Here is a 22,685-nt window from a genome sequence, read left to right on the forward strand (position 1 = left end):
TTTCTCACTCGACAATCTACCAACAAGAAAAATTCGAGTAACTGAGGGCGTGATTTAGCCTACAATTGGCAAGGGGAATCGCGCTTCGAATAACACCGAGAGTGTTTTTGCCTGACTTGGATAAGCAGGGGTAAAAAATGCATGAATCAACCTCTAAATTTAAATCAACCTACTTTGTTATTCAATAATTGACATTGATGATATCGATTTGGATGCTTCACTTCAAGGACTAGACCTTTCAAAATAATTGTCAGTGTATTAAGGGGCCATCCACATACTTCACCATAATAGTACGTACGTACGCACTGAACATATTTCATACACATATTTACCGTGTGAGTATCACACCTCGAATAAATTCGTAGTTAATATTTTCGCTTTAAAAACTTGGCTTCTGATACTCAGGGTAATACATATTCCCTGACTAAAATACTTTCTTCATTCACCCCACCCCCCCCCCCCCCTTCGCAAAATTTGCCACTAGTCTTTTGTTATTTTGCCACTAGTTCCGGGTTATCTCGGGTGCTTCCGTATAAGAGATTACGTCATGAATATCATATCATGAATGGCGGGAACTTAGGAATGACGTCATCTTAGCGCGAAAAAATAAATACAAATTTTTATCGAAAAGGCACTCCATATTCTCTAAGCTCTAAAGATGGCGGCAGAAAAACCAGAAAAAATGTGAAAAACAATATCCAATCAGTCAAACGAAACAGAATTTTGGCTGTATATGGTGAGTATTCATGTGTAAATATTGTATTAACCCTTAAGATAGATGTAATGACTGCATTTAGTCTAGGCAAATAAGGGATCTTCGACAAAAAACTTTTGGGCCGATAAGGGGGTGGGGGGTCCAACTACATGCCGATAAAAAATCAAGTATTGAGACGAAAATCCTTTCAGCCAATTTCTTTCTGATTTCGTCCACAAACTCCACTGAAAGCATATGAATTCACTTGCTTTCACCTTTGCGCGCAAATTCGCAGAACTAGCTTTGATAAACTGACGTGACCAACTTTTTGATATGTTTCTTACTTAATTTGAGGGTGCTGATTCCAAATTTGAATGTTTTTTTTTTGGGGGGGGGGGTGGTCTTCAAAATCAAAAAAGACCTTTACCACGTGATAGAACTCTTCAAACTGAGCAAAAAAATGTATTATATCAAAGTCTCAACTTTTCTAGATCAAAAGTTATGGACAATTTTATTTTTATGGTCAAAATTTGATTGAAAATAGGCACTTCAGTCACGTGACTAAAAACTGTCGCGAAAATTTAGCGGGGAAGCGTTTTTTTATAAAGACGGGGTTTTCGATTTTTCAAAAAATAGTATACATTCTTCTATCAAAATATGGCAGGGGTTTTTACCAGCTTTTCATAAAACAAATGATTGTGTATAAAGCTCAGAGGACTGCCTGAGTTTCTCCCGTGTGTGCCGAATTTATTGTTTTTCCTAGTAAAATTCTACAGAGCTTTGAAATTCTTTTTTAGTCATAACTTTTTATAAACTCAATTTTTAAATATAGCACACCCTAAGTATTATAGAACAAAAACTTAACTTTCCAAAAACTATAAACACTTTATATCCAGTGTATTAGAGACCATGCCAAAATTCAATATTGTGATTTTCAAATTTCCAACATGACCCCCGTCCCAAAATCACTTTCGATTTTGCACGGGTTTTTGAGATTTCGGATCAAGAAGCAGCAGGAGAAGAAGAAGTGTGGAAGCTGTAACACATGGAAATATCCATTCCTATTTTAATGAATAGAAGAGAAGAAGGTAAGCATAAATTTGGAACAGCTTGCACTTGTCTTTGTGGCCCATATATTTAGTCTTGATGTCTGATGCTAAAGAAAACTAGATGTTAAAATATCCCTGTCGCCTGTGTACTTTTTTGTACACTCACTGTGCTGTGAACCTTTTTGTATGGTTGCTGTGTATCTTTTTGTATGTTCCCCATGTACCTTTTGTATATATGCTCCCTGTGTACATTTTTGTACTTTCCCTGTGTAAGCAATAAGCAAAAAGCTCGTCCCAAAAAATCTGAAAAATGGCAAAAAATGAAGTTTTCAGAATGTCAAAAATTTTTATATAGACATAAAGAATATCATTTCATGAACAATATGTGAAAAAATCAGAGCAGGAACATGCTCCATTGAAAAGTTATGACCAGATTTCCGATTTCCAGGCTAAAATTCCTTGAAAGCTCACAAAAATCAAGATTTTTACAAAATGGGCATATAAAGGCTACAAAGTAGTTTACCTTACCAAATGTTTTTAAAAATTGATAATTTTCAAGTTACTGAAGAAATTAAGTCATTTCAGATGTCCAATGGAGTTTTTAGGGGGTCTAAAATTCGGTTGCGCCGTGACGGAAAATCATAATTTCTAAATAAAATTGAACAAAGCAGAATTTTTTCAGTTTTTAAATGTTTAAAATATTAGACCTATTAGGACTGTTGAGAATCACTAAAGGAATTCACTCTAAAACACCAAGGTAATTCTTTAGTGTACTTTAAAGTTTGCGTTGCGCCGTGACGGAAAATTCCAGGTTGGCGTTTTTTTTAAAATTATCTTTTCTCCAAAACTTGTTCATCAATCAACTTGATGTTTATATGACATTGCTTAAACAAGTCATCTGGTAAAATATTTAGCTGCTAAAATTTAATTTTTAGACTTAGTCATACCTTAGAAATAGCCAATGGAAAAATACTAACAGATTTTTTTTCAAAAATGTTTCATTCTCATTTTTTTCCAAAAATGTCCATATTTTTTAAACAGTGCTAATTTTTCAGTATATGATTTTTGATCTTCGAAAATACATGCCTTGGGAAATATTTAATAATTGTTTTGATGGCAATATGTTGAAATACGATGAGAATAATATATTATTCATATTTGTGATTTTCATTGTTTCATCAAATTTTAAGCCAAAATGGGCCATTTATTGACCTTTCAAGAACCAATATCTTTCCAGCACATTCACAAAACCCTATGATGTTATATATCATTGAAAGCAAAAATTTTCATAGATTCTGAATATCTAATTCTTAGAATTCACAATTTTGTTGGGTGAGAGCTATAGTGCTTTAAGTAGTTTTTTCAACAGCTGGGACGAGCTTTTTGCTTATTGCTTGTACCTTTTGTATGCTTTTTGTGGTCCTTTTGTACGTTTTGTGTGATCTTTTTTGTACGCTACCCAGCATGGTCCTTTTTGTATGAGTTTGGTGTGTACCTTTTGTATCCCCTCCATAGGTCCTTTTTGTGTGTTCCCGGGTACCTTTTTGTACACTCCCCATGTACCTTATTGTACGTTCCCAGTGTACCTTATTGTACGTTCCTCGTGTACCTTATTGTATGTTCCCCGTGTACCTAATTGTACGTTCCTCATGTTCCTTATTGTACGTTCCCTGTGTACCTTATTGTACGTTCCTCGTGTACCTTATTGTACCTTTCCTGTGTACCTTATTGTACGTTCCCCGTGTACCTTATTGTACGTTCACTGTGTACCTTACTGTATGTTCCTCGTGTACCTTATCGTATGTCCCCCGTGTACCTTACTGTACGTTCCCCGTGTACCTTATTGTACGTTCCCCGTGTACCTTATTGCAAGTTCCCCGTGTACCTTATTGCAAGTTCCCCGTGTACCTTATTGCAAGTTCCCCGTGTACCTTATTGCAAGTTCCCCGTGTACCTTATTGCAAGTTCCCCGTGTACCTTATTGCAAGTTCCCTGTGTACCTTATCGGTCAGGGAAATCCCTCAATTGCGGTATACTGTACTGCAATTGCAGTAGTTTTCATTCGTGGCTAGCTTATAACTGCTGCATATAGTGCTGGTTGACAAAGATAAACAAACATCAACTGTAAAAATCGTACGCGAAGAAAGCTTATTGTATGTTCCCCGTGTACATTATTGTACGTTCTCCGTGTACCTTTGTACGTTCCCCATGGTCCTTCTTGTAGGCTCTCCATGGTCCTTCTTGTAGGCTCTCGTGACTCTTTTTGTATGTTCCCTGCTGTCCTTTTTGTACTCTTATGTAAACTTCTTTAATGGCTCAGTATATATGCATGGCAAACATAGCCCTAACCATCAAGCAGAGTCTCACACCTTAAGAGTCTTTTTTTCTCGGGAGATTTCAGCGAATGACCACACATTTGGCATTGATTCCTTTAAAAGAGATTATTCCCATTATGAAATTTTGAATTTTTCTTTCCTTTCACATTCAGGTGCCAGGATTACAAATTCAACAAAGTTGGACAACCTCTAAAGCTGACAATACAATGTAACTTGCTGACAATGATGTAATGATAATGTTGCACATATAATGAAAATACAAACAAAGACAAACCTTCTTGCAACAATTGGACCAAGGAACTCTATTGTTCCAAGGTGTGATTTAATATCAATGATACAAATGTCATGGAGTTTGGTTTATCAAGACACAAATTTCACAAAAAAGATTGCTGGAAAGTGTTGTAAATATAATAGGAATAACTAAATGTGACAATTTCAAGGTTGACAATTTGGTATATTATCATGAATACTAAAGTAGCATGTTATGCACTGAAAATCCAAATCTGTAAAGGAGTAGATCCATTTAAGTAACTTTTTATTTGTGACTGGCATATTATGGTGGTATAAAATATTGATGACAAGGAATTTTTTCATATGAAACTAAGGTGTACAGCATTTCGATATCTCCAAAATTCAATGCCATATTTCCATTGGTTCCTTAGTAGACAGTCTCCAGATATTTTGGCACTTTCTTACTCTGACGAGTCTTACATTCTAAGACTCATCAGAGTAAGAAAGTGCCAAAATATCTGGAGACTGTCTATATTGTAACTTGTAAATATCTAAGATTTTATTTCCTTAGTATGAAGCTAAAAACCAATATTAGTTAAATACATTTATTTTTGTGTTAAAATGATTATCATTTGCATGCACTTAACAAGTTTTTAGACCTTATATCATCTGTGAACATGTCTAATTTAAATTGTTATTTATTACAAGAATAAAATCGACTGTGACATTTTCAGTAAAATATTGTGTTTATTTCATTTGATTTTTTAGATAATAGATGGAATGTGGAAATGTTTTGATGAAAGGAGATATCTAAACCAAATTTTGAAAACTTTGATGAGAATTGCAAAAAAACATTTTTTTATGATAGTTTTCAAAATTTTCTTCAACTCCATCTTTTTATTTTAGTGCGTTTTTCTGATATCATCCAATTTTAAACTTTAAATATCTGTTGCCTGGGACGAATTCAGACAATAAAATTTGGCACATGGAAAGATATTTTTTCGCTTACCTCAGTAAAAGTGAGCAAAAATCTAATTTTTGGCAATAATCTAAATTCTTCGATATCTGTTGATTGGAACCACTTCAGACGATAAGATTTGCCACACTTGAAGATATCCAGGTACAGAAAATTTAATAACAAGAGTTTTGAATTTTTTTTACTGACGCCAGCAGGAATAAGCAAAAATCGAATTTTTGCAATAAAATGCTGACATCATCAATTTTTTCAAAAAATTTTTTTTCAAACTCTTGTTCACCACAATACCTTTCAGTGTGCAAAATTTTAGCTTTGCAATCAAAGTATTTCAAGAGTTATTGCAAAAAAATGGATTTATGACGTCATCTGTCATTTATGACGTCATCGAATCTAAAATCCTCAATATTTGTCGACTGAAACCACTTTAGCCAATGAAATTTGGCACACTGAAAGATATTCAGGTAAAGAAAATTTTTAAATCAAAAATTTCCATTTTTTCTGCTGACGTCAGCAGGAATAAGCAAAAATCGAATTTTTCCAATAAAATGCTGACGTCATCGATTTTTTCAAAAAAAATTTTTTCAAATTCTAGTTTACCACAATACCTTTCAGTGTGCAAAATTTTAGCTTTGCAATCAAAGTATATCAAGAGTTATTGCAAAAAACAATTTTATGACGTCATCAGTTGGCCTAAAATTGAAATTTCTTAATTTTTGGGCCAACAATTTGAAAAATTGTAAATTTTTACATTCAGTATCACGAGACACCATTTTTAGCACCGAAATGAATCAAAATGGACATTCAAAATCGAAATCCTGAATTTTAATTGCGATTTTAGTTACTTTTTACCCCCGGATTTTCTCGTTTTTACGTTACCTCCCTGTAAAAAAGTGGTATTAATTCTGCGAAAAAGTAAAATTTCATCAAATTTTTTTTTTCAACCTGTAGTATGATGATCAAAGATCACCTGAAAGAAAAAAATCGAAAAAGTGTTTACCTAAACTTGGGTTAGAGCCAAAACTTGCTAAACCTTAAGTTTTTTTGACTAAAAAAATGCCTGTTTTTTGCCCACTTTTTGGAAGGCTCCTTGTAGTAAAAATCCGCTAATTTTTGCTCCAATTAGCTTCACAAAAAATCCAATAACTTTTTTTCTATAAATGTTACAGAGGTCAGTGACCCCTCGTTGAAACGAGAAAAGATAGAGCTCTCCAATGAACCAAGTTTGACAGGGGTAGTTAAAAGTTCAAAAATCGGCCTAAAGTGCCTATTGAAAACATTTTTTTGCTCAGTTTGAAGAGCTCTATCACGTGGTATAGGTCTTTTTGGAAAAAATAGCTTAAAATTTTGCCTAAAAACGCAAAAAATCACAAATTACACAAAAACTGCGGCTTTTCAAGCTTGGTAAAATCTAAATTCTGAATCAGCACCCTCAAATTGACCAAAATCAATTTTACAAGCTTGGTCACGAACATTTAAAAAAAAAGTGAAACGTTTTGGTGGCACTGGCCATGGCCTAGTTTGTTTACCTACAGAGATTAAACGATGGAGAGCATCAAAATAATGCGCATGCATCAAAATAATGTGCGCGTATCTGCTTTGCAAATTATGGGAAAGGTGTATTTTACAAAATTCTTGCCACACCACCCAGTCTAAGCTTAAACTCCTATATATCAGGATTAGAAACTAGGTCTTACCTCTTTTATCTTTCCCTTTACAAGAATACAATAGACCTTTTCGCCTTTCCATCTGCCATATTGAATTGAATGCAAAAATTATGGTGGCTGAATTGAAATTGAAACAAATGCAAAAAGAAGGTATTAATATAAAACTTACATGCATAATTGGCATTATATTAAAGTGTAATCTTGTAGAAGAAAGATTAAATTTACTATTTTTTAATGGCATGAAAACAGAATATGCAATGTCTTTAAGAATAAATCTCTAAAAGACTTTTGTTGTTCTGTAAATATTTCTTTTTGGATTAAGAAATTCCATCTTTTATTGTATTGTTCTAATGATTAATATTTATTTATAAGATGCTTTGTTGTCGTTTTAATCTTTGTGTAAGATGGCGGATGGAAAGGCGAAAAGATCTATGTTGACTAGTTACTAATTGCTTCCCATCGCTCCTTTGCAGCTGTGTATCAAATTTCCACCCAATGAGATTGCCAAATTTCACATATTTATTTCAATCTGTGATCCTAAGGCTTAGGGTTTTTCTTATCTTCATTTTAATGAAGAAAGCTGGAATTTGATGCAAGAGTTAGTTTGTCAAGAAAGTGCCGTAAAAATTCATTGAATAAAAAAAGAACTTTAATTCTTTTTAAAATATTTTAATTTTGAAGAATAGGTGCAAAAAAGTAAAACATCATGGAAAAGTTTTATTTTTTATTGGTTCAATCGAAATCGGGGATGGGAAAACTTTCTATGTTTGTTTTTTTGCAAAAACCCCTGTAACTATGGACGAGCACCTAGCCTGGAGATCCATGCTATGATTTCTTATTCTATATACTGATGGTGAAGTATATAGCATGGTATGGGCTGACAGTTTGAATTTCCCATATCCTAATAACGGTTGAAAACACAGCCAATCAAATCCTGTTATTGTTTCACTGGTCACACTTTCTTATAGAAAGCGCAACTTCTGAAATTTGGTTTTTATTTTAGTAAGTGAGGACAGCGCTAAAATCGAATTTCTCACTGTAATTTTTTTGAGTCCAAAATCGGACTCACAGCTCTGACCCGTCAAGTATTCATCAGATTTAAAAAAAATACGCAGACGGGTTCCTGTCTAATGAGCACCCTGTTGCTAAAATATTGGCTTGAATAAATTGAAAGTGGAACTACTGAAAATGAAAGTAAAATCGGCTTACACACCAAATCCCGTAATCTTGATATAGGAGTTTAAGCTTAGACTGCCACCCAATAATCCGCCTTTAATTCTGACCCTGGGTGGAACTTTCTCTACCACATCAGTGAATTTTATATTTATTGATAATTTCAATGAGAGTGGATGGAAAAAAACTCAAATGGGACTCAATGGGGGTGAAGTAAATAATAATAATAATAATCCCACCCATCCATTCGATTGTTAGCAATTGATAGCTAATTGAGGTAAAAGAAATTGTGAATATCGATTACCTATCCATTAGAGATTTTAATCAATAGCTTATCTTTCAATTAATATCAATTATCTATCGATGATCGATTTTATCAATTACGACCGTCTGGGCTACTTTAGGCGTGCAAACTTTCGCAAGCAGAAACTTTCACGAGGACAAAAAATCGCGAAATTCATGACATTTGTGTCCTGCCAAGCGATTTCCATACAGCAAAAGCACAAACCGGTTTTGACTCGCAACACACCGGTTGAGATCGGTTTTTCCCGACTTAAACCGGTTTAAAACGGTTGAGAAATCGGTGTCAAAGTTGCTAAAATTGAGTATCTTGAGCCTGTTGATTTTTACATACAAACCGGTACAAACCGGTGCAAAACGGTTTGAAAAGCGATCTCTACCGGTTTTGGAACCGTGTCAACCCGGTTTACGGAGCCGACAAAATAAATTTAAGATTTAATCAGTAGCAAAAACTGTAAATTGTTTCAAATTACTGACTTAAATCCTGAGAAATGGCCGGTGTTTGGTTGCTGGCACCCAATCCTAAATTTAGGAAGGTGGGTCTGATGGTCTATCTTGAAGATTATAAAATTTTGAACAAGATTTTTTACAATTTACAATCGTTAAATTTAAGATGAAAAAGCTTCTTCAAAAGTAGTTCCTCCCAAAATAATACCTTAAGGGAACCTTTTTTGATGAGCACTAATTTTGACGAACGGACGAATCTAAGATTTTTTAATTTCGGCGAGAACTAATTTTGGTCAAACAGGAATTTTTGTTAAATTTCCGCGAATCAAAGATTTTCTAATTTTGGTTAAAACTTATTTTGGCCCATCCCCACTGAATCTTCTGACTTGAATAATAAAGAGTATGGGATTATTAATCCCCGTCGAGTTTTAGTCCGTTATTTTTACCCCCACTGGCTGAAAAAATCCCACCGGGTCTGTGAGAAAGGGGTGTCTTTAAAAAGATCGATAATGATACAGGGGAGAGTGAGTGCACATTGAACAATATTAATTAAATATGCAAAAGTTGTTTATCAAAACGCTATATTAAACAACTACATTCCTCTCTCTTTGAAATTCAAAAGAGAAGATAAATGTCTAGACTTGTAAAATGTAAAAGGAATTTTTTCGCATGTGCTTGTCACTCGTTACTAAAGATAATGCATTGAACCGAACATTTGTTATGACGTAATAACCAGAGAGAAAGAAAAATTACTCAGCAACAATTAACGAAGAGATTTTCTCTTCAGCAAAAAGCCAAACAAATAAGGGAGTTTCTTCTTTTATGATGCCAGAGAGAAAAGCGTGGAAAGATTGAGAAAGAAACTTTCTTTTTTGAAGAAGTTTTTCTGCACGTGCGATGCATCGCACGCCTGAATTGATTTTACATATTTTATTGAATCGATGAATCGCAGGCCTCATATGCCGAAGCCTGAGTAACATAATCTGACATAATGAAAAATTATAACTAATTTAACTGCACTAATACATGAATGGTGTCAAAAATAAACACTCCCATCCTGTTCAACTTTCATAAAAAATTTATTTACAAAAGATTTTTTTTTTAATAAACGCATGCGCAGTATATTATTTTGGAACTGCCGGCAGCCGAAATCTATTGCAAAACCGGTGTTCTTCTCTTCCAAACCGGTAGCAACCGGTTCTGATTGACTGAGATTTCAGATTTTTTGGAAACCGGTTTAGATCGGTTTGAACCGGTTGCACGAACGATCGGCACCGGTGAACCGGTGCAAAGATCGGTTTTTCGATAACCGGTTTAAATTGGGTGTTATGGAAATCGCTTGGCAGGACACATTTACTTTTGCGAATTCAGCAGAAAAATATTTTTCTCAAGCCTAAACTTTCCCAAATCAAGATGTAAAATTGAGAATTTTCACATAAAGAAATGGGTTAGAGGGACAAAAACTTCTTAGATTGGCTTGAAACATTTGTCCTTTGACTTATTAGTCTTTTAGCAGGCCAAAAAATGCCATAAAGTTACATTTTATTCAAAGTTTAAAGTTTTACAGATTTTATATTTTGTCAAAATTTTTTTGCGAATGGCCCTTCCTAGAATTTTAAAAGACATTTACTTTTGCAAAAATGGCCAAAATTTGCGAAAAATGCAAAAGTTTCTGCTCGCGAAAGTCTGTATGCCTAAAGTAGGCTGCTGCTAGAAATTCAAAATTATTTTGTTGGTTATATAAGCACCATGAGAGCGGGTAACTTGCAGCAGTGGAGGCTAACATACATAGTCCTCAAATGAATGACCTGGTCATTAAATAAAAAACACTTGCAAAAAAAAAAGGAAAAATGAAAATTGTACTTTTTAATGCTCTATTAATATAAATAATTTGAAACATTTTATACGTGGCATTTTTTTGCAAACTTCTTTACAACTGATTTTTGTCCTGCTTACTACAGCGTTGGGTACAAAGACAAAAATATATGACCGATTGTCTGATTGTCGATTGTCACCTTAAAAGTAAAAAAGTAATTCCTTATCCTACTTTTTGAAAGAACAAGGTCGTTCTTTGATTATTCAATTCAGCACTTGAGTTAGCTGGCCCAAGATCCTTTGAAAACAATGGAAAGACTTTTGAAAATCCTAGATTACTGCAATAGGCTAAATATCCACCTAAAATATTGACTCTATCTATTTCCAGATAATCACCCTTCCAAATCAAGATGTCACTGCACCAATCAACCAGTGCATCTGCAGCGCGCTATGTTGCATTGTCCAATCTTAGTGGCAACGCCAGAGTGAACGTCCGGGAACCATCGTCATCAAGGGAACGGTATGTTGTTCTCTTTTCACTGCTCTAAATGCTTTTAAAGAAAATCACACCTTTTCCTGGGGAAAATCCCGACCCCTCATTTGGTGTTACAGTGGGTGCCATACCCCTTTAAAAATGGGATTCGAATTATGGGAATATTGTAGGTTTTAAAAAAATAACACGGGGTATTCCCTCATTCTTTTATGCCACCTTCTTGAGGGAAATACGCATCCCCTCCCCCTTCTTCGGTTTTGAGTGGGTGTATGGCAATACACCCTCGAAAAAAGGTTCAAGTTTTGTAAATACTATAAATTGGTTGTTAAAAGTGTTTTTAAGTATCGTTTCGTTGTTATGATATCCCTTCTGTATGTACCTATAAGATTCCAAAATAAATTTGTCTTGATTTGCGTCTACGTGCGAAATTTAATGGGACTCTGCCAATTGACCTTTCTCAGTACAGCTTATTCTCTTTTCATGAACTGAAATGAAGTCAGACCTCGATACTATCAATGGTCTTCAATTTTTTAAAGTGATGTTAAGTTGTGTTTAAACCTTTCCATCTTATCATTGTTGCCTCAATAAACACGAAATGATTATATGAGGTCGGAACAATCAGAAAAGTGCTGTTTTGACGAACATATTAAATTATACTTTTTCTTGAGGTGAAGAATCGTAATTTGAAAATTTATTACATGTTTAAGCAGCTCTGAGTTTTCATAGAGGACATCTTTCGGGTGTTTAATATAAGCCTTTCTCCATCATGGATGGCATCAAGGCAAGGAAGCAAAATGAACTTTATTACCTTATATGGAAATTGAGAAGCTCCTTCGTGATACCTTTTCACATTCAACAGATGATGGTTCAATATTTTTCTTTTACATGTAAACTGAAACTTATTGAACACATTGTCAAGTGTTTAAAAGCAATCCAATGCTAAATTCTTTTTCTCGTGACACTTTGTTTGGGTTAAGTTTCGATCATAAAGTCATATAGTTTACTTGATGAGGTCTTAGTTTCACTCAGACACTACTTTGAAGAGAGGGAGTTCACTGGATATCTCTTCTTGAGTGGATTTTCTGGGGTTTGGATCATCTCCTTTTGAATCAATATGGTGTAAGTTTTCATGTTTCAATTATGCTTTTTGCTTTTGAGACCACGTTCTTTCACAACCATAAATTTGTGTAAGCATAAACCCTCAAATATGACGGTTCTCGATTTTCGAATTTTCCTCAGATTACTGGTATAGGATACAGTAGATTTTTTTTTACATTAAATTTAATGTAAACTTATCGGCTTAGATTGGGGTTTCAAATAAGGAAATCTCATTTTTTGGACAAGTGAATAGTTTGCTAAATTCTAGAGAATATTTTTGTACGAAATTGGGGTTACTAGGATTTGTTTTGTAGAAAATGATAGTACAAAATTCGATCTTGATTATAAGCACAAATCAATTTTATTTAGTTATCAGCTTCTTTCTCTGCCGGCCTAATCAACTTTTCTCCATTTTCAAACCATATATACCTTTAAAGTCGTCTTTAAGGGAACTCTCAAATAGGGCAAAGTTATTAAGAGCTAAATATGTACAATGCAGTCTCCCTAACTCGAATAAGTTTTATAGTCCCTTCAGTTAACAATGCTTTATAAGTATTTTTACTTTCGACTTAATAAGATGAGAGTGATCGAAAATTGTTTAAAATTTATTTATTTATTTATTACCTATGTATTTCGAGGTAAAGTTGAGTGACATACTCACCATATGGTGTCTTTTATCGAAAATAGAAACTGGATTTAACTTCTCATGATTTCATGAAGTACTTTGATTGTGAAAGGAAACGATTATTTTTTATCAAAACTAAGCACTTTTCCAGAGTTTATTGCGTATTAGATTACCTAATGACACTTTTGACACAGTACTATTTGCATTAACACATTTGGTTCGATAGGTTGAATGTCATACTAACCGCTCCAAACAAAAAAGTTTGAATCTTCAATATTTCGAAATTGAATGTAACACTGAAACCTCCAACGAAACCTCATACATAGTAATTAGATCAAGGTCAATGTCAGCATGCGGCTATTATATTATATTTTATAATTATATTTTATGACCACCATTATAATAACAACGAGACATATCAGGACATATAAATAATGGGATCTTTCTTAGAATGACATTTGAGAAGAGCTTGTGTAGCAGATGAGATAGAGTTTTTATAAGATACTTTAATAATTGGTCATTTGAAGCAATAAAAAGGACGTGTTCTTTAGAAAAAGTAACAAAATTGTTTTATTACTGGTTAACGACCAACCAAATCAAATAAGAGCTTGTAAAAACTTCATCTCGTTCCTTGTATAGGAGTGTATAGGAGTGTGTACAAATCACATATAATCGTTTTTGTAACAGATTTTGTCATATGGTAGTTGCGTTTGTTTGGTTGTTTGTACTTCGAAAAAAGAAATGCAACAAGCCGAAACTCGTCAAGGCCTTCTTAGTGGCTTAAGAAATAGTAGGTGGGTCACAATCACTGAGCTTTATATAGACCCTGGGGGGGGGGGTCTAGACCCCTCAATTCTGACCAACCAAATGTTTTGATCGGGGTTTTTTGAAAATGGCACCCGCATCGAGAGCGCTAGATCTACTTTTGCTTGCACACTAGTGGTGGAGCGCCGTTTGTCGTAAGGCAAAGTTTCAACTCTACCATGACTTGTGGGCACCACCTTAAAAAAAACTATGATCAAAGATGGTGGATATAGCTTTGTACAGGTTTTATAAAGGTCACAATCAGCTGTCATTTCGTGTCACGTTACACATACTACCTCAATCTACCGTCTACCTTGCAACATAAAAACATTCAATATCAGATTTCAACATTATATTTTTTTATGTCAAATCATTATCATTTTCATAAACATTGATTTTACTTTTAAAACTTTTCCTTTTGAATGTAACAAAGTGAAAGAATTTATATCATAAAACTATGCTATTTTAAGTAAGGTTCGAGATGGAGCTAGAACTTCTATTAAACTCGAATGTCTCCTTAATTGGAGAAGGTTTCCTTGCCCCTTCAGTTAACAATGTCCTATAAGCCTTGCTCCAGAACTCGAAATTACATACATACACAAATTTCTCGTTCCCCGTGCATGTTCGAGTTACCGAGACTGTAACTTTATAAAAATGCGTTTGTTTTCTTTCTTTCACTTAAGGAGTTCACGGAAGATTGTCGTGGGAGTCATCACATTAGTTCTTCTAATAGCCGTCATCTTGGTCGTCGTTTTCGCAACACGTTCGTCGTCCTCGTCCGGCGAGCCCGTCATACCGGACACGCATTATGAAGCAGGTACGCACTCTGTTTATTAGAGCCCCACTACTTATTAAACGCGTTGGCGAAAATTACGCCCTTAATCCTATCAGAAACAGCCGAATTCCAGCAGGCACATAACGTTGTTTCAGCGTTTATCTAACGTTGTAAAATATGGACGTTGTGAACATTAGATAAACGTTGAAACAACTTTGTGTGCCAGCTGGAAAATGACGGAATTTGACCTTTTTTGACCAATTTTAGTAACAATTTCGGCTTTTTCTTTGGTCATAAGCATAATTACTGTATATCAAGAAATAAAGTAAGGGCAAAAGGGCATGCCATTGGTTGACTCTTTCTCAACTGTGGTTGGCATCATGAAGACCATTGAGTTTAAAGATGGGAAATGAGGCCAGTGACTAGCTTAGTTTTTACGTAAACACTTGAATGAAAGTAAAATCTATCGCCAGATTCTGGAAATTGTATCAGTCTAGATCAAAGATACTAGATTCAATTCAGCTTCATGATTGCAGTGCAAATTTTATATCTCTATATCTTATAGTTTCTTGCCTTTCATCTCTAATCTTCTTCTAGCCCTTCCGACTTTAAACTTGATAACACAGTTAAGTCGTACATAATACGTTTTATGCAGATGTTATGACGATAGATACGATAATTGCTAAGGGATAATATTTCTTTACATATATATAAATCTTTTCACCTACTGTACCTCTTCTGACGGATAAACATTTCTTTTGCAGGGAGCTATGCTAACGCGGGCGTGGCAGCCGACCATACAGTATGTTCAGACATTGGAGCTAAAATTCTAGAGAAAAATGGAAGCATAGCAGACTCAGCCATTGCAACGACTCTCTGTGCAGGTGTGGCTAACCCTTTTTCTTGCGGGATCGGTGGCGGTGGTTTCTTGGTGTATTATGAGAAAGCGAAGAAGAAATTTCACGTTTACGATTACAGAGAGACTGCACCGTCCAAAGCTAATGAAACCATGTATGCTAACATCTCATCCACTATCGGTAAGGTCGAGTTTATATGCCTTATCGGCCCTGTCCATATGGTCTTTATCGTCGTTTTCTTAAGGCCAGTGGTGGGTTAAGGCCGGAGTAAAAAGGGCCGGTTTAAAAAAAAATATTTTTTCTTACTCTCTATACGAAACTTCACCAAAGCATTCATCGTCAAAGGCTTAAGCTTGGATGGACTTCTAAGCAAATTCATAAACATAAAGGGAATGCTATTTTTTGCAAGCTCAGCATTTATTTCAGCACTTCGGACTTGAATTTGAATATCGTTAACCTGGTTATAAGCTTCCAACTTGTGTCTCTTGTCTGATCTTTTATTCGTAAGTATCAGGGTTTGAGGACAAAGCTATCAGTAACTCAGGGTGGTACAGGTATGGCACGCCAAAAGGCTTTTTAATACTAACTTTTTTCTATAATACTGAGTTTTTTTTATAATACCAACTTTTTTTATAACATGAACTTTTTTTTATAATACCAACTTTTTTTTATAATATCAACTTTTTTTATAATATGGTGCGCCATAGTACAAGTACCAAGAAAATATTCTCCTATTTGATTGTAGGAGCACAAGCTTCTGGTATCCCTGGTGAAATTGCTGGAATGTGGGATCTCCATAAAGATTTTGGTAACTTGCCATGGAAAGATCTGGTCGAACCGTCCATCAAGTTAGCATCTGAAGGTATTGTGGTCAATGCAGCTCTGGAGAAAGCTATCCAAGTGGTGGTAAAGAAAATGAAAGATAAAGGAGTAGACATGTCTGGGCTCAAGTAAGTAACAAGCTACACTTCGTCGATCTTGCAATTCAAACTTTGTTGTCAGTTCGGGTTCAAGGGTTACAATTATAACTACAGGGTGATTTAGGAAAAACCGCACCCCTAGACTTTTCTACGTAACTTTTTTCTTAGTAAATTTAGAGCGTATGTGTGAATTTTGTGAAGGTTTTAGCATAGATAATTTAGATATTTATCAAGACTCAGAAGAAGGAACGGTTTTACAAGTGGCAGGTTTTTTCTGAATCACGCTCTAGATCCCTGATATTTGAGTTTCCCTTAATAATTAGTTTTCACTCTTTATTCAAATAGTGTAGGTTTTAGAATAAGTTGGATATCTCACAAGATGAATTTCGAATGAAATTAAAACGTTCGATAAAATAACGAGAAAAAAAACACATTAAATTCTATTTTGTAAACATTTGCGCCACATTGGCGCAAGAGTGTGATTAACAATTAATTGCTCTCTTTGAAGGCGCACCAAATAAGAAAAAAATAACCCATCGCGCGATTAAAAGAATAATCCTAGTTATCCTCTCTCAATTCCAGAAAACTAATCACGCATAAAGATGGAACATATTTGAAGGAGGGTGATACGTACGTGAACGAGAGGCTGGCGGAAACTTTACGCGTTATCCAAAAAGACGGGAAGAAGAGTTTCTATGAGGGTGATATTGCGAAAAATATGACGAATGACATCATCAAGAATGGAGGTAGGTTTTTAAAGGGATTCATCTATAAGCAAAATAATCTGTTATTGAAATATATTTTGTAAGCCCGTGATTATATTCATTTAAAGAGATTAAAATAAATAACTATATAACTGTTACTTTTATAAATTGAGTAAACTCCTTATGGAAACTCTAGGAATCAATTACCAATTAACGATATTTAATATTTTGAAAACGAGGTAAGTGAGCCATAATTCATGAAGAAATCTATTTGATAATATATTTCAGGTGTTTGGGTTCAGGGTGATATGGCAAATTATACGGTAGCGAAACGTGAAACATTCACATTGAAACTGAGTAATGGTTACACGATCAATTCAATGCCGTTACCTGGAGGTGGACCTATCGTTGGAATGATACATAATATTATAAGCGGTGAGTGTAACCACTCTCTCGTGGTCCATCTTTTCTCGTCAAGGTGAAGCGACAAATGTGGTTTTTTGAAGAAATTTAGATACTGACTTTAATATAACCAGTCTTTTTTACAAAGATTGCTTGAGTTTTGATTTTCTTGATGTTCCGCGGGGATTGAGTTTCGCGGATGTCATTTACGACACTTAAATCCGTACGTATTCGCTTTAAGCGAGCACTAATCTTTGTTTCCCTTTTTCAACAAATGCTTCTATTTTGAACATATTATATACCGTTGAAAAGATAATTCAGAGCACTTATAATGTCGGAGAAAAATATTTACAAAATTCCGAGAAAACGAAGAAGAAAGAATTTCATGGTATTTTACTGGTTATTTTTTACAGCCTCTAGAAGTTGGAGTCAAAACCCCGTTTTTTTGCTTCTAAGGCATATAACTTTTATACAATGATTTTATGTGAGAATTAATTGGATTTCGAAAATCAGGAAACTTCAAAGTACCTTTGTAGCAAAAATGAAGTTTGACATCAAAGGATAAGAAGTTCATTTTTTTCATCAACTTAAGTCGATAATCTGATCTAGGTGGTAAGTTACTGTGAGTAAGTGTGGCGATCCTCCTCAATATTCGATCTCCCAGATCTAGCGAAAATGAAAAAGGGGATAGACCCACAGATTTCTGTAAAGCCCGAGGGCTAGATGTCGTGCTTTAAGCTCTTCCAAGCAAGAAAAAAAGCGAATAACGCAAAAAAATATTGCTGCTATTGTTTTCAAAAACCTGCGAAGCTTCTTATTGGTCAAGCCCTGAAATTCTATTGTAATATCACGTGTTCTAGGTAGGATTTCATACCTAACTTTGGCACACTTTTCAGCCAAAGCACGACATCTAGCCCTCAACTCTGCTTCCTCGACAGCCACCAAATGAATATCCTTACTAACTTACTCTTTCAGGATACGACTTCAGCAAGCTTGATATTTCCAAAGATGATAACGATGCATTTGAGTTTTGGCAAAAGTTGATCGAATCGATGAAGTTTTCGTATGCACAAAGAGGTCTTTTTGGTGATCCTGGATTTGTTCCCACAAAGAATATCACTGATGTAAGTTATACAATAAGCAGCAAGAATTCTTTAAATTATTAGATTTGGCGAGAACTTATTTGACGAGTGACCTTTTTTTTTTTTGATTTTTACGAAAATTTGTTTTTTTTTTTTCTGAAAATGGCATCATAAATCTTTTTGTCTAAAAATGAGTGTTCTGGTAAAAATAGATGAAGATGTTAATTTAAGCGAGCCAGTAATTATTCCAATTTTGGAGAGTAGTAGGGGGCCATTCTTTAGGACCCGTGATAACAATTTCCGTAGTGGAATTTTTTTTGCTCATTCGAAAGAAGAATGTATTTAGAAACTTTTTTGAGAGGGAGTAAATTAATTAGGTCCAGCATTTTTTTATGGGCAAAAGACTGACATCACAAGCAAAAACTCTTGGGACCCCCCGAAATTTAACGAAATTTCAAAGTCGCTAAAACACAAAACCACTTATACCATTGGAAAGCTCTCGAAAAACGATATAGAGGACTTTTAAGCGGATATGGTCGATTTCTCAACGTAACTCGAGAAAAAAGGTGCCAAAGTGACGTTTTCTCAATGTTTGACGTTAATTTTCTCGAGGCCCGACAAAGGTTTCAAGTTTCTCCGTAAAACCTTCAAATGCTAACCCTTATAATTCACGTAAAAAGCGGGCAATCATTAAATTATCTCTTCTTATTGTCAGGTTATGAACATCATCAAGGACCTGCAAACTGGAGTCAAGATCCGTCAAAATAAGATCCGTTTGAACGAAACACACAACAGCTCATATTACGGTGGATTTTGGGGCAAAGATGATTTTGGAACGTCGCACACCTCTATTCTGACCAAAGAAGGTGACGCCATTGCCACTACTAACACTATCAATACATAGTAAGTATTATTGTTTGGGTACCTTAAGGGAACTTATTTTGGTGAGAACTAATTTTGGCGAAATTGGCGAACTGGAAATTCGCCAATTTTAGTTCTCACCAAAATTAATTTTTTTAGGTCATTCGCCAAATTAAGTTCTCGCCAAAAATTTTTTTTAATCGACTGTTCGCCAAAATTAGTTCTTACAGAAGTCATTGTGTTGAGTTTCAATTTTTATGTTCAACATTTTTATTTGGTGGTGTATTTTACCTGTATGCCTAATTATAGCTTTTCAATTTCTAATCAATCGGATCAATCCATTCGGTTATCATTACTAGCGGAAGCTGGCGGAAGGCTAAAAAATAGTATAAACATACTTCCTTAATTTTTACGGGAATTTCACTGTTCATTAGGTTTATGAGAGCCCTCTCCACCGTATAGGAAATCCCGAGTTTATGTATGTGTGCTTTTCAGCGACGGAGACGGTAAGGTTTTAATTTGACTAGATCATGACCAACTGAGGACGACGGTAAATCAGCACTTTTACCGTCCTGGATTTTGTGGGTCAGAAGTGCGGGTTTTTCCAAATCGCGTCAGTCACTCTACCGTCCTCAAAAGTGCAAATACATAAACTCGCTAATAACACCTCCGCTCAGGATTAATATTGAACCTCCATGGCACTTTTTGTTATTCTGGTTTAGCCCAATTATGTCCAGGATTTGAAATGTGAACAATATAGAAAAATTGTTTTCCAATAGTTTTGGTTCGTTATTTGTTTCCGAATCCACCGGCATCATTATGAACAACGAGATGGATGATTTCTCCACGCCCGGTAAAATCAACGCCTTTGGATACCCACCCTCACCCGCCAACTTCATCCGCCCGTTCAAACGCCCCATGTCATCAATGTCGCCCACTATCGTAACAGATGATAATGGGGATGTCAAAATGGTAGCAGGAGCTTCGGGAGGATCAAGAATTATAAGTGGAACTGCGACGGTATGTTTCCGATTTTAAAATCCGGCGCTCTTTCAGTTCCGAATATTCAATTTCAAGGCGGCAAACTTCTGCAATGTCGTCTCGAAGGGACATATTTTCACAGATTTGCCTGGAAATTCTTATGCTGACGTCATCAAAATTAAGAAAGTTCATAGTTATGGAGTGGATAGCAAGATTTAAGCAAAGCATATTTTCACCATCTGAATTTACGTGCTAACTCCATTAAAACTAGCCATAACTTTCATTAAAGTGCCACCGCAGCAAAACGAACACATAGAGTTGAATTTGTTTTCAAAAGGAATGGTATTAGCCCTCGGTCGCTTTAGACTCCCTGCGGTGGCAACGAGTGAAAACTGAAAAAGTGAATAGGAAGACTTCTACCAACATTGCTGTTTAAACTAAGTCTTTTTCTTATCTTGTTCTTTTTCAGATCATTGCAAAATATCTCTACCTTAACATGAAATTGGGGGACGCCGTAGCTAGTTATCGTTTACACAACCAAGGTGTACCTAACAGGATCACCTACAACAAGAATAAACAATTTGCGCCAAAATCATCACTCATAGATCGATTACGTCATATTGGTCACGTGGTACAAGGAGGAGGCTCTGATTGCGTCACACAAGCTGTGGTGAAAGATGGAGATCATTTGTTAGCCATGTCAGATCCGAGAAAGGTTGCCAAGGCTAGTGGATATTAAATCGCTTACTGAAATGTCTGTCGCTATATTGTTTTAATAGTGCGGTTAAGGGATAGTTTAAGAAACGGCAGATGTTCGCGACGGCAAACGGGTTTGTTTCAGATACTTTAATGGGATAAGCTTTCGCGGGGATTAAATTTCGCGGATTTCGCGGATTTGGGTGTCATCCGCGAAAATCCGCGAAATTAAGTCCGAATGGAAATTTGGAAGGGCCTGATCCACGAAATATTTCTAAACAAAACTCCAAATATGTCAAATAAATACTATTTGAATGTTTACTGGAATCAAAGAAGCACAAATAATGTGTCTTTCAACAACCAACATGCATGATTTGACAGTAAAAGTCTCAAAATCGTGAAAATATTCCCACCCAATAGTGTCACCCGCGAAATTAAGTCCCCGCGAAATTTTTGAATAAATTTAATCCCCGCTGATCCCCGCAAAAGTTTATCCCATTAAAGTAGTTCACCTTTTTAATGTGTTCATGATTCTATCTTCTTCCTTAAACCACCTAGTAAGGCAAGCATTTTATGGATAGATTCTTTCAAAAAAACAAGAATTACTGTCATTTTAGTTTTCTTTGCTTGTTGGGTTCAAAATATTTATTAATCAGTCCTTTTCTTCACCAAACAAGGATTTTGGGGATTTATGATCATCGATTTTAGATGTAGAAATATTTTTTAAATTCGCTTAGTACTTTTTTAGTTTTGTATATTTTACGTTTCATAGACAAATTTCAGCCGACCCCCTACCCAGTTCAACTTTTGCAACCTTTTTATTTTACTTATGGACTTGATCCATGACATGGTCCTTCGACCAAGTGTAAGCACTATCAGAATCATGCTTAGCGGACTGGATGCAAATTTGACCTAGTACTTATTGACTTTCAACCCCTAGACTCGAGACTCCTGGGTGGGAAATGAAACCACTTATTTCCCATCCAGAACGCCCGCGTTTAGTTTTTACACAAACGCCCGATTGAAAGTAAAAGCTATCGCTAGATTTCAAAAAATGCAGTCCTCAAAAACGAAGTAACCGCTAGACACAATCCGTCGTCATAATTGCGGCGCGTTCTGGATGGGAAATAAGTGGCTTCACTTTTTCTTGCCTGGAAAAGGTTAGAGGTACTACTCTAGTCATTTGAGCTTTAAATTCAATGTTAGTACTCATCTTAATTCAAGCAATACAAAACAGCAAAATTTTCTGGCAAAACCTCACACAAATTTATAGAGATTTAAACCGAGTGGATTGCAGAATTCCATGCTCACAGAAAATTTGGTAGTTTTATGGTATATTTTATAAATTTTGTCCGTATTATGTAAGTTATATATAGGAATGGTAAGATAGCAGCTTTTTTATATTTTGGTGTGTAAATTACTTGAATACATAATTAAATTGTTTCCGATATATAGATAATACATAAAGATAATAGTAAAATTGAAAGTGATTCACTATAATGCCTTTAGGATGAAGTCCCTTTCAACGCCGTTTTTGCCTTGTAGGACATGTTCATGTTATCATGGAGTCCGTCAAATTTAAAGTCGAATTGTCGCGTTAAATTAGAAAAATGATACGGTAACGACGAATTCTTTATTAATAGGTACAATGGCCGTATTTCTTTGTGTGATTGAATACAGGACTAATAGCGCTGCGCAACAC

General features: G+C 35.2%; 1 protein-coding gene across 3 annotated transcripts; it reads left to right on the plus strand.

The window, feature by feature from the left end:
- Nucleotides 1-628: 628 nt before the first annotated feature.
- Nucleotides 629-21,119, plus strand: LOC136815708 (glutathione hydrolase 1 proenzyme-like). 3 transcript variants are annotated; one of them, XM_067072153.1, is made up of 11 exons: nt 629-736; nt 11,074-11,205; nt 14,389-14,522; nt 15,245-15,517; nt 16,083-16,287; nt 16,840-17,003; nt 17,250-17,396; nt 18,339-18,487; nt 19,161-19,348; nt 20,086-20,326; nt 20,757-21,119. In XM_067072153.1, exons 2-11 carry the CDS (start codon nt 11,096-11,098, stop codon nt 21,024-21,026), a joined length of 1,881 nt encoding a protein of 626 aa, XP_066928254.1. In that variant the 5' UTR covers nt 629-736; nt 11,074-11,095; the 3' UTR covers nt 21,027-21,119. The 3 variants fall into 3 exon arrangements, with proteins under 3 accessions (XP_066928254.1, XP_066928256.1, XP_066928255.1); XM_067072155.1 differs by lacking the exons at nt 629-736; nt 11,074-11,205 and adding an exon at nt 12,207-12,297; XM_067072154.1 differs by lacking the exons at nt 629-736; nt 11,074-11,205 and adding an exon at nt 13,559-13,695.
- Nucleotides 21,120-22,685: the final 1,566 nt, after the last annotated feature.

Source organism: Clytia hemisphaerica, unplaced genomic scaffold (assembly GCF_902728285.1).
Source record: "Clytia hemisphaerica strain Z4C2 unplaced genomic scaffold, Clytia hemisphaerica genome assembly, whole genome shotgun sequence".
Classification (NCBI taxonomy): Eukaryota; Metazoa; Cnidaria; class Hydrozoa; order Leptothecata; family Clytiidae; genus Clytia; species Clytia hemisphaerica.